The 13,053-nt window shown below is 40.4% G+C and overlaps 1 protein-coding gene across 8 annotated transcripts in view; it reads left to right on the forward strand.

The window, feature by feature from the left end:
• Pms1 (PMS1 homolog 1, mismatch repair system component) overlaps nucleotides 1-13,053 on the forward strand; it is an 82,282-nt gene that overhangs the window by 4,798 nt on the left and 64,431 nt on the right. For all 8 annotated transcript variants that reach the window (XR_008220813.1, XM_052749381.1, XM_052749385.1 and 5 more), the window contains 2 exons: nucleotides 3,105-3,256; nucleotides 9,568-9,750. Coding sequence is in view for 7 of the 8 variants with exons in the window: in XM_052749381.1 (XP_052605341.1) it covers nucleotides 3,125-3,256; nucleotides 9,568-9,750 (315 nt within the window). In the remaining variant the exon portion in view is untranslated. The remainder of the gene's footprint in view (nucleotides 1-3,104; nucleotides 3,257-9,567; nucleotides 9,751-13,053) is intronic.

Consider the following 13,053-nt stretch of genomic DNA (forward strand, 5'->3'; position numbering starts at 1 on the left):
CATGTGGTGCGTCATCAGGAAATCATGTATACAAACCTTCCTAGTTACTTCCTGGCTTTTTGTCCTTTTTTGTGGGTCAGGTGGAGGGAAGGCCAACATAAGCAGCTCTTTGACCTTGAGAACGTTCACATTTCTAACGTGCACATCTTAAATGGTGATAATCATGAATGCTTGCACAGTGTCTCCTTTTCACACTTAGATTAAAGTCAATTCATATATGAAGAGCTTAGAACAGTGTCTGGGTGCTAGATTTCATAAGGGAGGGGCTAAGTGTGAAGATAGAAGAATGTGAGAACTGGAACTCATTCCATGTGGGTTTGACTGCTTGATTAATCGGATGGGAATAACTTGAGTTTGAGCTGGTGACTCCAGCAGATGGTTGGAATTTAATAGGACAGAAATAGGAATTGTACATGTTGGTTATACTCAAAACTCTTGGAGAAAGAAGTAGAAAGACAGTTCTCTCCCACTTAAGCCATTTGTGGAATTTCTGTCTGATTTATTTGTTAAGTTTGCATGAGAGCAGTGGGTTTTGTTATGGCGTTTTCATTCATACATGTGTTCTTCTTTGTTCTTATTTTTCTCCTTCCTGGTTCCCAATTCTTGCTCATTTTTTGGTTCCCTCCCTCCATTAGTTAATGCTTCTGCTTTCATGACACGTGTTCTTCCATTTTACCTCCTTCCCCTTCCCATAAGATCTCTTTCCCTGGGCTGGAGAGATGGCTCAGAGGTTAAGAGCATTTGCTGCTCTTGTAGAGGACCTGGGTTCAGTTCCTAGCACCCATGTGGTGATGAAATGATCCATGTTAGGTAGTTATTGACAACCACTTTGATTAAGCCAATTAAAAATTTTAGTCCTTTTTTATGATGGCTCATGCCTGCCTCTTGGTGCTTAAATTTGGGGATACAGTGTTGGTTTTTATGTGGCGGCGCAATGTTATTCATTAAGCGGTGCTGTTAACATGTGAGAAAAGCCTAGAGACACGACAAAACCCACTATCAGTCTTTATTAGGGAAGGAGGAACAGAAGAGAATGTGCTTAGGCCTAGCGCAGGAATTACATAGAACGTCAAGCCCTGGAATGACTAACCATCTGAACTGCGGTCATGTAGCTGGGGGAGTGGCCAGGAATTCCAACATACAGTGCTTAAAAGGCAGTCACAAAGACCATAATTTACATCATAGGTAGATGAGGGTCAGAGTAGCTTGAAACCACCAGCTGGGGAAGTTCAAATGCTTAACACCATGTGCGAGGGGGGGGGGGGGGAGCCTAATGACCCTCTGGGCTCCACTGGACTCTTGTCACATGACCTTTTCATTTCTAACATATCTAATTATTGATTCAATCTTTTCTTTGTTTTAGTTTGGCTAGGGCTTTGTCAACCTCACTTATTTTTTTAGATTAACAACTTTTGACTTTGCGTATTGCTCTTTTACAGCCTTTTATCAGCTGCTGCCCTGGTCTTTATTATTTGCTCTCTACTACCTTTGGGTTTGGTTTGTTCTGTTTTTTCTAAGACATTGAGGCACATCATTTGTTGGTTACTTGAGAGCTCACTGCTTTTTTAATGTAAGCACTCAAAGCTCTCAACTTTCTTTTGAAAATGGTTCTATTTATATCCCAAAGGTTCTAGTAACTTGTTTTCATTTGATTCTAGAAAATTAAAAACTTTCCTCTCTGCCAGCTGGTCGTTCTAGAATGTACCATTCAGTTTCCAAGTACCTTTATGGCCTCTTTTGTTTTACCTGCTGCTGATTTCTAGTTTTCTTCCATTGCTGTCTGAAAAGACAAGAGATGATTTGATTTTTTAAATCTCAGTTTGTGGCTGACGGTGCTGTCTATTTTAGCAAAGGTACCGTGGGCTGCTAAGAATGTGTACTCTGTGTCTGTTGGATAGTGTATTTTGTGTACAGAGATGAACCATTAGATGTGTGGTATAGTTTAACTATCAAGTTTCTTTGTTGATTTTTTAAAATTTAGATGATTTGTCTAAGCAGCGCTGTAAGAAAGGACCCCCTGTGCCTTGTGGGTCTGAATTCTCATAGGCATGTCTGCCACGCTGTCTTTCCAGGGTGTTAATTCTGTGAATGAATCTCTTACCCAAAAGGACAGTCTGCCTCAGGGTCCCCTGTGAACCTCAAACCCAAGCCTTTCAGTGTGATCTTTTGGAGGAGTCATGTTGCTTTTATTTCTACTATTTTCTGTGTTGTGATTTGTGCATCTGTTGGTTTTGTATCTTTCCCGGGTATCGTGGAGGGTCTTGGTGAGTGGCGCTCTCTTGTTGGCTCAAACCTAGTCCATTTCAGGAGGAGAATCTGGGTTTGGATGGGTCTCCTGCCTCCTCCCCCCTGCTGTGGGCAGGGCTGTACTGCTGCCTCTGGCTGGGAGTACTTCTCAGTGTTGCCCAGCTTCTCCTCTGCACTTGGCAAGCTGCCCTGTCATTACCTGTGTGGACTCCAAAGCTCTTCTCTTTCTCTCTTTGCACACAGACTGTCCTGTCTTAGTCACTTAAATCTTTAATCACTTAAATATTTTTTTATTTTTACTATTTTGTTGTTCAAAACAAATGGTCTTATTCTTTTTTTTTTACCACTTCCTCCTTTCCGTTTCTCCCTCTAGGTTCTTCCATGTTTGGTCTATTTTTTCCTTACTCTGGTGCTGCCAGAGGGAGCTTCCAGTCTGCCATCTTACCTGAAAGTCTTTCTCTACTTCCCCAGTCACATGGAGGGAGCTTCTAGTCTGCCATCTTATCTGAAAGTCTCCTGGACTTATTTTTAGAGCTGTTTGTGTGGTTGTACACTTGTGGGAGGTAACTAATTACATATGTTTCAGGACTTCTTGTATCAAAATCTTGACCCTGTGTTTTAACAACTGAAGGAGCTTAGTTTCCTCTTGCATAGCTCAGTAATCTTACAAAATGGAGATGGTAATGGTTCCTGATTCTAAGGATACTGGTAAGGAATTAATTATCTCATACTGAGTGAGCTTACAGTCAAGCCTTGCGTACATAATGGCTAAACACAGTGGGCTCTGCCATGTCGTCTGTTATTACTGTCTGCCGGTAAGTCCTGTTCCTGTTTTACACCTCGTGATTCTGTTGTAGCTGCTCTGCTGAGAGCGAGGATGAAACAGTTGCCTGCAGCGACAGTCCGCCTCCTGTCCAGTTCTCAGATAATCACGTCGGTGGTCAGTGTCGTAAAAGAGCTCATTGAAAACTCCTTGGATGCTGGAGCCACCAGCGTGGAAGTTAAACTGGTGAGTGAGCGTCCCTGTGAAACAGATGCCTGTAGAGCAAAGTGGGCCTGACAGATTGTCCTGGTACATTGTTGCTTTCTTTTCTTTCCCAGGCATTGGGCTTTTTTGAACTCATTTTAAAGAGTAGATTGTAATTTAAACCAAGACTATAGTAACACTAAAGGAAATCACAGAAGAAAACCTACGCTAGATAGGGGTCTCTCACCCAAACACTCAGTTGAATGTCTATTTTCTTTTAATGTGTATCTTGGTTATTTATATGACCTAAATCCAGTTTCTGAACACACAGCACACACTTCACGGTGTGCATGCTCCCAGGACATGCCTGCAGCACCTCACCGTGAATTCAGACTGTTGCATGCTGTGAATTGTTCTTACTGTACACGCTAAGTTCTCTGCTCTTGTAGACACATATGCATTCAATCATGAAAACAAAGACTTTAAATATCTTCCTACCATCATTCCTCAGGAGGTAAGCATGTAAATCTCTTTATTTTCAAATTACTATACCACGCTAGGATATTAGGTTTTTAAATTTGCTGTTTTAGCTAGTGATTTAAATTTCATAAAAAAAAAAAAATCATTACATGAATTTTGGGTTGGGATTAGCATATCCTTTCTAACAGTCTATGAAATGGCCCTGTCTTCGTTACTTTTCTTTTGAAGTGACACCGTAAACAAGGGAGCTTATAAGAGAAAGCATTTAGTTGACGGTGGGTTTACAGTTTCAGAGGGTGAGTCTGTGACCATCATGGCCAGGCAGCAGGCAGGCGTGGCACTGGAGCAGTAGCAAAGAGCCTACATTCTTATCCTCAAGTAGGAGTCAAAGAATACTAATTGGGAATGGTACCAAAGGCCACCTTCTGAGACACACATCCCCCAAGGCCACACCTCCTAGTTTTTCTCCAAATAGGTCCCACCTACTAGTGGGATTAAGTATATTCATATATGAACCTATGAGGGTCATTCCCATTCAAAACACCATATTTCACTCTCTGGTCCTGTTTTAGTCAGGGTTCCCTAGAGTCACAAAACTTATAGAATGAATCTCTCTCTCTCTCTCTCTCTCTCTCTCTCTCTCTCTCTCTCTCTCTCTCTCTCCCCCCCCCCCCCATATATATGCACACACACATATAAATGGGAATTTATTGGGATGATTTGTAGGCTGCAGTTCAACAATGGCTAGCTGTGAATAGAAAGTCCAAGAATCCAGACGATGCTCAGGCCCACAAGGCTTCTTCTGTATATGCTGGAATCCTGAAGAAGTAGACTCCAGTGCCAGTGAAGGAATGGATGTGCTGACAAGGTGAGGGCAAGCAGGAGAATAATGAACACACACCCTTCCTTCTTCCCTTGTCCTCATATAGACTTCCAGCAGAAGGTGTGGCCCAGAGTAAAGGTGTGTCTTCCCGCCTCAAGATCCAAATCAAAGGCATGTAGTTTTCTTGCCTCAAGATCCAGATCACAATTGTGCCCTCCATTTCTGGATGATAGTTCAGTCCAGATATCGTCAAGTTGACAACCAAGAATAGCCATCGCAGGTCCCCAGAAGCTTGTAGCCATATCATAATACAAGATACATTTACTTCAACTTCAAAAGTCCTCATAGTCTTTCACAGTCTCAACACCTTAAAAGTCCGAAGTTTCTTCTGACATTCAAGGCAGTCTCTTAACTGTAACCCCCTGTAAAATCAAAATCACATTATATACTTCTAACATACGATGGCACAGAACATACGGGGCCACTCTAAGGTAGGAGAGTGTGTAATGAGGAAACCAGTAGGGCAAAGTCCAAATGCTACAGCTCTGTGTCCAGTATCACGGGCACAGATAGCTCTTCAGATTTCCCACTCCTTCAGCTTTGTGGTCTGCAACACACTTCTCTCTGGAGCTGGTTCTGCCCCCTGAATGCAGCTCTCCTCAGACATCTCAGGGTCTGGTATCTTCAGCACCCTGGAGTCCTCAGCACAGTCCAGTCTTTCCTGTCTGGGCCTCCGTGCAGGGACTCACTCCCCCTCTGGTCTGAGCAAGACCAAGGGGGAAGCTTCCATAGCCCCTTTACTCCTGTTCCTTGGGTTACATTCGCAGAAGGTTTGATTTGTTGATGTTTTTCTTTGTTGCATAAGCTTCCTTCAATTCCTAGGCCTTTTCTTTACACAGTTTGCAGGGTTAACAGGGTGGGGTCTTGCCCTGAGACCTCCCCACCCCCAATCTTTTTCCGCAAAAACCAATGCTTCAACATGACCTTATATTCCCTGGTGCTCATTTGATCATCAAAATGCATTTATATTTCTGTTTGCTCTGCTTGCTCCTCTACGGTGAAGATCTGCATATCAGTCACTAATAACCACATGACAGAGTCATCCTAGGTTGTCTTGAAATCTCCTCTACTAAGGACAGTAATCCCAAACTCTTCAATTTAGCCTGAAGCAGATTCTTAGGACAAGGGCAAAAAGCAGCTACGTTCTTTGCCAACATACCGTAAGAATGGTCTCTAGCCCAGTTCCCCTCTGAAACTTGTTGAGCTAGGCCTCTGTAGTCCAGATTGCTTTCAGCACTACTGTCTTCCAAGATTGTACTAGGATGGCCCATTACATTTATGTTCAGTATTCAACAGCTTTCCTATCCAAGGTCCCAGTGTTTTCCATATATCTCCAAGAAGCAGCATGATCAAGTCTGTCACAGTAATACCCCAGTCCCTGGTACCAATTTGTGTCTTAGTTACTTTTCTATTGTTGTGAGGGGACACCATGATGTAGGCAATTTAGAAAGCATGTAGTTGGGGCTTGATTATAGTTTCAGAGGTGAGCCTATTATTATCATGGCAAGGAGCATGGTGGCATGCAGGCAAGCATGGTGCTAGAGAAGGAACTGAGAGCTACATCCTGATCCACAAGTTGGAGGCAGAGAAAGAAGCTGGGCCTGAAGCTCACCCCAAGAGACACACATTCTCCAAAAAGGCCATACTTCTTGTTCTTCCCAAATATGAGCCTATGTGGGCCATTCTAATTTAAACCACCATAGGCCCTGAATGTATTTGTGCAGTTTTATACAACATACATAAACAAAAAGTGTGTTATTAACATTGTAATTATAGAATCAGATCAAACCTTAGAGCTTTGAAGATGTCCTGTGCTAAAATAGCAAATGTTCCTCCATGATATAATTATGTAAAAAATAAGCAAGCAGTTCCACCGATCACATCAGTGTGCAAATATGTATTCATCTTTAATAAATGGTAAAATTATATGTATAACAAGGTATTATTTCAATTATTAAGTATTGTGTTTGTATCCCTATTTTATATATCTGTATACCAGAAATTGTGTACAACTTTGGTGGGTGAAAAGAAATTATGGATGGGAAATGTTTAGGAAGCACCAACAGTGTTTGTAACATATTGCAGTTAGTTTGAATGTTTTCCCCCCATTTTAAATTTCAAGCTCATAGAGTTAGACCCTATATTTTTGTGTCCTCCCTACCTGTCTGTTACCTGCTATATACCAGGAACATAAGTTTATATTACTGAACGTAAGAATATGATTTTTAAAATCTAATTATCAGATATTTGTGTTATTGCAAGTACTGTAACATGATAATCCTGACAGGGATACTCTGTGATAAAAGGATCTCACTTTTACTTATTATCAGTTAAAATTCAGGTTGTTATCATAAATCTCAAGCACTTCTCATAAAAATTTCATTGACCATTTTACAAAAAGTCAATGTTCCCAAAACTTGCCTAAGTCACTTCATTAGCTAGTAGTGAAAATGAGATTGAAATAAAGTGTTCCTAACTTAAGGTTTCTCACCTATGTCCAGGGTGTATGGGGTACATCAGGTTAGGTTGGGGGCTCTGTCAGGTGGTTACTAAGCTCCACTCTTACAGTTTCAGATTATAAGGAAGGCTTGAGAGTGTACATACACACGCTGCTGTACATCCAGAGAATGTATACAACTGCTGCCGCCGCCGCTGTACCATGGAGCATAATTGCAGAACGTCTGCCCAATTGTGCCTTTAAATCAGCAGTTCTCAACCTGTGGGTCACAGGGGTCACATATCAGGTGTCCTCTATATCAGATGTTTACATTATGATTCATAACAGTAGCAAAATTATAGTTATGAAGTAGCAACAAAAATAAGTTCATGGTTCGGGATCACCACAACATGAGGAACTGTATTAAAGGGTCACAGCATTAGGAAGGTTGAGAACCTCTGCTTTAAATAATATTCTATGTGCTAAAAATGTGAAAAACAGTTTATTGAATTAAAACCAAAGAGTGACTATTTTTCTTAGGTATTTTGTATAATCAGTCTGATTAGAGAGAGTATAGGTAACAATAAGTACAAGTGTCTGTGTCCTTATATCTGACAGATATCATCTAAGACTCCTAGAAGGCAAAGATACATCTCATTCTTACTTCCTGTAGGTCTTTACCTTTTCCTCAAAGAAAACCCAGAAAAGTTTTGTTTATTTCTTGAAATGTATATCTTGTTCTTAAGTGTCTCTGGAAGAAAAATTGTTTTGTTTTGTTTTTTTCTTTATTAAGAAATTTTCTACTCACTCCTCATGCTATCCACAGACCCCCCCTCCACCCCCCAGCCCTTTTCCCAAGACACCCCGCATCCCCACATCCCCCAAATCGAGGTCTCCCATGGGGAGTCAGCAGAGCCCAGCACACTGAGCCTAGGCAGGTCCAAGCCCCTTCCCACTGTACCAAGGCTGTGCAAGGTGTCACACCACAGGCACCAGATTCCCAGAAGCCTGCCTATAGACCAGGGACAGATCCCAATCCCCCTGCCTGGGTGCCCCCCAAATAGTTCAAGCCAAACAACCGTCTTCCGTGTCCAGAGGGTCTAGTCCAGTCCCATGGGGGCTCCACAGCCACCAGTCCACAGTTCATGGGCTTCCACTAGTGTGGCTGGTCATCTCTGCACGTCCTCCCATCATGATCTCAATGTCCCTCGCCTGCAGTATCTCTCCTCTCTCTCATCAATTGGATTTCCGGAGCTCAGCCTGGTGCCTGGCTGTGGATCTCTTTATCTGCCTCCATCTGTCAACAAAACAATGGAAACATTCTTATAGAAGTAAATTAATGCTGTACTTAGTCATATCTACTCATCTACTTTGTAGGATTTCTAAGTAAACTACTTCACTGGGTCTGATATATATATATATATATATATATATATATATATATATATATATATATATATATACTTAGGCCTGTTTTATTCTGATTCTGGACATAAGTTGGTACTATTTTAAACATTCATGGGAATTTTTGTGTTTTTATTATATTCAGATTCATGGAGTTATTTATGTTGCAAGATTTATATTTCTCTGGTTGATGTTTTTTGTCTGTTGTTTAATAAAATGTAGCAGACATGCTGTTTCCAGAATGTCAGATTAATTTTAGATTGAGAGCTGTATGAGAGCTGAAATCTTAGGTATTTCCTGATAATGCTTTGTATGCATAGTTTATTTTTAAAAATGCTGGCAAGGTATTATAAGATTTTAGGTTATTGAAAGTGTGATATCATTGTATAATATGGAGTCAGTATAAATCCCAGAAGGTTTTTCCCTTTGTAGTGTGGTGATGTCTGCAGAGATTTTCAGAGCGAGGCAGATGACAATTGGTGACTGTGTTTAGAATGTGATATTCATAGAAAGTAAGGTCTCTTGTATATGTGCAGCTCAGTATCATAGAAGTAAGATATGAATGGAGTTTGCTTTCTTAATTTTCAAATTTAAAATAGATTACCAAGTTAGATATATTTTCTCAACAGTTTTCTGTTTGATGATATTTATAATAAAAACTTTAGAAAATTATAAGGTACTAAATACTTAAAATTTTTTATGAAAGCAACAAGGGAAAAACTAGATAAAAAATCAGACTAAATAAGAGTGGTTGCTGGATTCTTGCTGAGTAGAGCAGGTGGGTTTTTGCTGGTGGTAGTGTTTTATTTCATTTGGGGGATGATGTACATAAGAGCTCTGTCAGAACTTTTAATTCAAGTATAAATATAAATGACCACAAATATCTGTGCTAGTAAAAAAGTTCATAGAACCCTCAGGAGATTAGCTTGGCCTCCTTGTGTTGTAGTTGAGTCGAGATCCAGAGAAAACAAGCACCTTGCTCATTGTACCATACCTGGGGATTAGCAGAGCTAAGGAATAGAAACTCCTGTTTGCATAGTGTTATCTTTCCTTTAAAGTTGTCAAATAGCCAGATTGTTTAATTTGCGCTTCTAAATTGATTGCAGTGTAATGTTTTTATGAACTGAAAGTGTTCTTAACTTCCGATAGGAGAACTATGGGTTTGACAAAATCGAGGTTCGGGACAATGGTGAGGGCATCAAGGCTGTGGATGTACCTGTGATGGCAGTGAAGTACTACACCTCAAAGATAAACAGTCACGAAGACCTGGAGAATCTGACAACCTATGGTTTTCGAGGTGAAGCCTTGGGGTCAATTTGTAATGTTGCAGAGGTAAGGAAATTTATGTTGACTACTTTATTAATTTCATAATGATCAAATATTAGAATTGGGAGAAAACCAATTCATTGTCAGAGTAGCTTTATTATTTTTAATTTATGGTAAAATATAGTTAAATTTTTAACAACAATTCAGTGGTGTTAGGTACGTTCACATTATTACACACTTATCAAATATCCATTTCTAGGTTATTTTCATCTTCCCAAGTTACAACTCAGTACCCATTAAACAAAGCCCCCTTTCTTCTTTCCTCTTCTCCTGTATCTGGCAGCTACCATTCTACTTTCTATCTCTAAATTGAAGTCACAGGTACCTTATAAAAGTGGAAACATTAGACCTTTTGTGGCTGGCTTATTGCACTTCATATAATTTCTTCAAGGTTTGTGTTTGTTATGTTGTTAAAGGATTTCCTAAACCAGGTGTGTTTATTCCTGTAATTCTAGTGCCTGGGAGGCTAGCCTGGGTAAAGTAGTGAGATATATCAGTGTGTATATACAATTTATTTGTGCATTCATTTGCTGTTGGATTCTTGGTTGCTGCTACCTTCTGGCTGCCATGAAAACGGTTGCTCTGATCACAGGTGTTCAAGGACTTGTTTAGGTCCTTGCCATCACAGCTCTTGGTGAAGTAGCCTTGGTATTTCATATGGTAATTTTGTCTTTAGTATTGTGAGAAATAGTAACGTGTGTTTTGTGATATTATTATTCATTAGAGGAGGTTGTTTAGTAGACCATTAGCTTGGACAGGTTGTATTTAAAAAGTCTAACATTTAACTGTAGCACTTTTTAGAGCCTTTATCCATCCTAAAATAAGATTGCGACTCTAAAGGTAGTCTATAGTATATATACTTTCCTGCACCTGCTTAATCATGAGATCCTTTTTTTAAAAGGCATGCCACTGAATTTGTGTTTAAGTCTGGAACACACTGTGGAAATCCCACTTTGGTAAATATAGGTGATGAGATTGAGTTGTGCAGCTGTGAACTGACTTGTCAATGTGATACCTAGGACCAGTGTGGATCCTGCAACTTTAGTCATCTGACTGCTGGGTGGCACTTGTAATTTCTTTAGACCCCATGCTTCAGTGTCTGGCACGCTCAATTGTCTTACACTTTGGCTACAGATTTTATAACTACTGTAACCTCAGTCTCTTGTTCCCGTTATTTAGGTTGTTTTTGATTATAAGACTTGACTAGCCTCCTTTATGTTACTGTGTAGGTGTTGGGGCTGTTATTGTGTGAAGGTGTCTGTGTGCTGGTGAGGGTGGCAGTAACTGTGAAGGTCCCTTTAATTACTAAAGTTTTCCCCATTTCACTGGTGCTAAGGCTGCAAGGCCCTACTTAGGTAAGAATGGTCAAGTGCCAGAAAGTAATGGTATTTAACCTAGTGTTTAGGAAAAGTGGCATGAACGTGAGATACTGCCCTGTCCTCTCTGGTCTTTGGATGTCTGTTTAGGAGCCTGGTGTCAGCATTGTTGTATCTCCAGATTCATTGTAGTCTTTCCTTCTCGTGTGTGTTTGTGTGTGTGTGTGTGTGTGTGTGTGTGTGTGTCTGTGTGTGTGTGTGTGTCTGTGTCTGTGTGTGTCTGTGTGTGTGTCTGTGTCTGTGTGTGTAGGCCATAGAAACATTGCAGAGGTGATGAAGCTTCAGTGGGAATTTCTGCTGTTAAAACAAAGAGGCCTAGGTCTCCCTTCCTGGACTCCAGATGCTCAGAGCTCATTCATTGGAGGAGGAAATCCTTCATTGCCCGTCTTTCTTCTGGAGAACAGACATGGCAACCTGCAGCCTTGGAGCGAGTACAGAAAGCACAATGGTAAAATGGAAAAGCACTTGAGACCTCAGGGCTTCTCAGCACTGGTGCTGTGGCTTGAGCTTTGATTGGCTATTTTAGAGCATGAATATTTGATCAGTTAGCTACTGTCTAAACTAGCAGATAGGATTTAAACTTTATATTTTGAGAATGTTGTCAGGAAATGTGTTTTGATGTGTCTGTTTTCTGAAGATGTGTCCGACCTTCCAGAGGTCGTACCAGCTTCGCCTGCTAGGTGGCAGCCGTGTACTTAGTCTTTGTAAGTGTGACTTCCCACCTCTTCACTGCGGTTCCGACTTTAGATGGTAGTTTTGCCTGTCTGTTGGTTGCTATCTTGCTTGCTTGTTTCTTTTCTTAGATTAAGTTCACTCAACATTCGCATCTCTTTATCACTTTTGTCTTTTATTTTTGAGATATTCAAAAGGCCTCAAGTACAAATAATTGAAATAATTTTACTCATCAAAATTACCAAGGAATTATCAAAGTATCACAATAATAGAAAACTTTAAATCTTTTGAACAATTACAATTTACATATTGCAATGCTGTGTTAATTTATCTTAAAAACTTTAAGATTCTCCTTTTACAATCTATTATAAATTCACATGCATATATGTGTGTTTACATTTGTGTGTGCAGAGAACAGTTAAGTCTTATATATACTCTAGATAAAAATAAAGGCATTATCTATTGTTTCAGAAGGTTCTTTATGCCCATCCTGGTTAACATTCCTCAAAGATAACTGCTTTCTGACTATTTGGCACAAGTCAGTTCTACCTATTCTTAACTTGATACAGATCAGACTTTTCAGCATGCATTGTTTTGTCATGGAGTCTTTAGATATGAAATGACTAGGCTTGATTTTATGTTGTGGACCTTAGTGCACACTGCCCAGGGTCCCTGCTTTAAGATTCCTACTGCCCAGTCTGCAGACTTGGAAGTTTATCTACACTCCTCACATTGGGAAATCTTTTCTGAAACTTTGTCGTCATTTATAGGCAAATTCCTCCTAATTTTCATCAGAGTTCTTCATTCTGTAGCCAAGTTCATTGTTTTTTGTCTTGTTCTTTCAAGTTGCTAGCCATTGTCCTCTGGTAACATGCATATTTGTTAGTCATTCATGAACGATTGTTAGAGTGTTACAGTGGGGTTGGTATTACTCTCAGGAGTCCCATTCATTACATGTCATTCTGTGGAGAGAGAACACAGGATCTCTAGGGTTTTATGAGCCCCATGCTTAGAGAGGTAGACTCAGAAGCTAGGAGAGCTGTAAAGGGGCAAGAAGCAACCTCCGCTGTGAGACTGATGGCAAGCTAATGAAACCAGCTTTCTTCAGCATCAGGCGCTTCTTGTGTCGTTCACAACCACGATGGTAGAACTTTAGTGTGAGTAGGGTTGGGGATTTCTGGAGCAGTTGAAATATCCTGCTTCCTAAATGTAGTCTCATTACAGGCAATAGAACCGCTTTGAAGAGGGTACAGCCAGCTCT

This window comes from Peromyscus californicus, unplaced genomic scaffold (genome assembly GCF_007827085.1).
Source record: "Peromyscus californicus insignis strain IS unplaced genomic scaffold, ASM782708v3 Scaffold_21__1_contigs__length_65335640, whole genome shotgun sequence".
Taxonomy (NCBI): domain Eukaryota; kingdom Metazoa; phylum Chordata; class Mammalia; order Rodentia; family Cricetidae; genus Peromyscus; species Peromyscus californicus.